This window comes from Pteropus vampyrus, unplaced genomic scaffold, assembly GCF_000151845.1.
Source record: "Pteropus vampyrus isolate Shadow unplaced genomic scaffold, Pvam_2.0 Scaffold187, whole genome shotgun sequence".
In the NCBI taxonomy this organism is placed as follows: Eukaryota; Metazoa; Chordata; class Mammalia; order Chiroptera; family Pteropodidae; genus Pteropus; species Pteropus vampyrus.
In genome coordinates, this window is record NW_011888968.1 from 190,035 (window position 1) to 193,075 (window position 3,041).

The 3,041-nt window shown below is 66.3% G+C and overlaps 1 protein-coding gene across 1 annotated transcript in view; it reads left to right on the forward strand.

The window, feature by feature from the left end:
- Positions 1 to 3,041, forward strand: part of OSBPL5 (oxysterol binding protein like 5) — a 34,617-nt gene that overhangs the window by 11,218 nt on the left and 20,358 nt on the right. The window contains exon 7 of the mRNA XM_023537358.1: positions 1,663 to 1,858. Within this exon, the coding sequence (XP_023393126.1) occupies positions 1,663 to 1,858 (196 nt within the window). The remainder of the gene's footprint in view (positions 1 to 1,662; positions 1,859 to 3,041) is intronic.

Below are 3,041 nucleotides of genomic sequence, written 5' to 3' on the forward strand. Positions count from 1 at the left end.
TCCGCCCCACGGGGTTACAGACCAGGTTCAGGGCCCTTCACCACCACCCAAGAAGGAGGCACCCTGCCGTCAGGGGACGAGCCCAGGGTCAGCCACTCACTAGTCCCTCTGTGAGCCTCAGTTTCCCCACGGCAAAATGTGAATAACAGCACTTGTCTCCCCAGACATTATTATAAGAATTCGATGACCTTATATAAAGCAACCTGGGAACAATTAGCGCCAACGTGCCAGACACCATTGAATCAATGGGTTCTACTGTAATCATCCCCATTTGACAATGAGGAAACTGAGGCACGGGGGGACATCCCAGCAAGAAAGGGCTGGAGCCTGGAGAGGGGGCTGCGTCCCCACTCCCAGGGGCATCGCACGTGGTTGGAGCGCCCTCCAGTGGCTGCTGGGAGTAAAGCGGCTTCTCCCACCCCAAGCTCTTCGGGCGGGGACCTCCGGAGGGGATGGGGAGCGGGAAGCGGGGTGAAGGGCTCCCAGCCCACCAGCGCTCCAGGTGGCCTGAGCTGACCCTCGGGCTCCGGCCTTTCCAGCTCGGAGCCTTGGGCCAGCGACGGACCCGCTGGTGCACGGCGCCCCCTGGTGGTCAGACGCCACATTCGCGCTCCCTCGCGACTGTCCCGGGTCCCTTGAATTCCCCCCTCGTTTCCCCAGCCCCCGACTCTGCGTCAGACCCCGCGTGGGCCCCGTGACGGACAGGGAAGCCCATGCTCTCTGGGGGAGAAGAGTAGTGAGCAGTCGGACACCGCGATCTCTGTCGCGACGGGGATGGGGCGGTGGCGGGGTGGCTGGTTCCGGGCTGGGAGGTCAGGGGTCCCTGAACGGTCGGGGCAAGGAGGGGAGCTTCCTGCAGGGAGGCACGGGGGACTCTTCGGTGAGGACAGGCGGAAGCGAAGGGCGCTTTCACCAATAGAGGGGTGGGGCGGAGGGCCGGGCGGGGCAGATGGTCCCACGGAAGGCGGAGGGAGCAGGGACTCCTTGCGGCGGAAGCGCGGAAGGGTTGGCCTTCCAGGTGGAGAGCTGGCCGTGCGGGCGCGTGCACCCCAGCCGGGAGGGCCGCTCCCCGGGGCGGGGCTGGGTCACACACACCCCTTCCCCCACGCAGGCCGCTGCTGGCTGGACGCGCTGGAGCTGGCCCTGCGCTGCTCCAGCCTCCTGCGACTCAGCACGTGCAAGCAGGGCAGCGACAGGGAGCCCGGGTCTTCGCCAGACGCGTCGCCCTCCTCGCTCTGCGGGCTGCCCCCCTCGGCCACCTCCCACGACCAGGACCTGTTCCCGTGAGCGGGGGCGCTAGGGCAGGATTGGCCCTTCCCAGGAGCCGAGACTCCGGCCTGCCGAGGACCTCTGGGACCCTGGCTTTTACTGTCACTCACGCGCGGGTCTCCTGGTATAGGGAGGGGGGCGAATGCCACAAAGGTGTGCGGCTGGGCCGCGAACCTCAGATCAGGAGGCAGGCCCCCTCCTCCACAGTAAACCTGAGAGCCGGGCAGATACTGTCAAATGCTGGTCACCCAGGAGATTAAACCGAGTGATGTGTGTGAAGTGCTGAGCAGTGGGCCGTGCCAGGGGCGGGGGTACCTGGGGTGGGGGTGCCCCACGTGGGCGTGCCAGGCCTCAGCTGCGACCAGGGACCCACGGGCGCCATCTGCCTTCCAGGCTGAACGGGTCCTCCCTAGAGAACGATGCTTTCTCAGACAAGTCGGAGAGAGAGCTCGCCCAGGAGTCTGACGACGAGGCCCAGGACCACAGCCGGAAGACCAACGAGAGCGGGAGTGACCGATCGGACGCCCCCGGGGGCCCCGCGCCAAGAGGGACCACCTACGTGGAGCAGGTCCACGAGGAGCTGGGGGAGGTGAGAGACCCCCCAGCCTGGAGACCAGGCGTCCCCCTGCGCCTGGCCCCCACTCCTGAAGCAGCGGTGTCCCCTGGAAGAGAACTCGAAGGACGGGCAGGGCCCTGGGGCCTGGGGGACCGAGGGATCAGGGTAGCCCCACGCAAGAGAGCCAGGTGGGCAGCACGGCTCATGCGGAGTGATGGGAAGGCCTCAGGTGGCTTTTGGGTGGGGTGGGGCGGGGTCTGCCGGGGTCCAGGTGAGGCTCCGGGAGGACCTAAGGGCAGAGGTAGAAGCCAGGGGAACTATCGTTGGGAGTAAGCCCAGGGCGCCTCGGACCCAGGTATTGATGGGCAAGGGAGAAGAGAGGGTTAAGGACACGTCTCAAAGTGGTGACAGGTCCCAGGCAGGCTGCTGGGCCACCCGCGAGAAAGAGCACCCTGGGAGAAAGAGCTGGGGGCTGGGGGCGGGGGCAGGACTGTGTCCCAGGCTTGGACATCAGGGGGAGACACTGCTACGTGTGACAGTCTAGGGCTTGGGACAGTGGTCTAGACATTAGGGCGTGGAGTGGGCAGCCAGAGGGAACTGGGGACCCGGGCACCCCAGCCTTCAGAGGCTGAACACAGACAAGGCTCCACGGAGGAGCCCAGGTAGGTAGGAGGGGGCCCGGAGCACAGGGGTCACAGGGGCAGCTGTGCTTAGAGGTAGAGCAGAGGGTGACCTTCACCACCGCCCCCTCAGTGGAGAGGAGGGGGTTAACAGGAGTAGGTGGGGCGTGGGCATGGAAGGCTGCCCCGCTGAGTCCAGAAGCTGGCCTGGAAACTGGGGCAGGGGGTGCTTAGGGCCCCACGTGGCCGCTCGTGGGCCGGCCCCCTCCAGGCCCCCTCCTGGCCTCCTCATGGGTTCGGGCGTGGCCCCTCCTTCAGGCGCTCCCTGTCCCCTACTTACCCAGGCAAGCCGTCCAAGCAAGTGCCACTAGGCCTTGGCCCCAACCACACCTGTAGAGAGAGGCAAAGTGACTTGAGCAAGGCAGCCCAGCAGGGCGGTGCCAGCCTCGGGCAAGTCACGACGTAGGGCTGCTTGCTAGCACCCCTCTGCTGCCACCCCGGGGCTGGCTGCCCTCCAGGAGAAGAATGCAGATGTCCCTGAGCCGGATCCCGTCTCTGCCTCATACCAGCTATGTGACCTCGGGCAAGTCACTTGT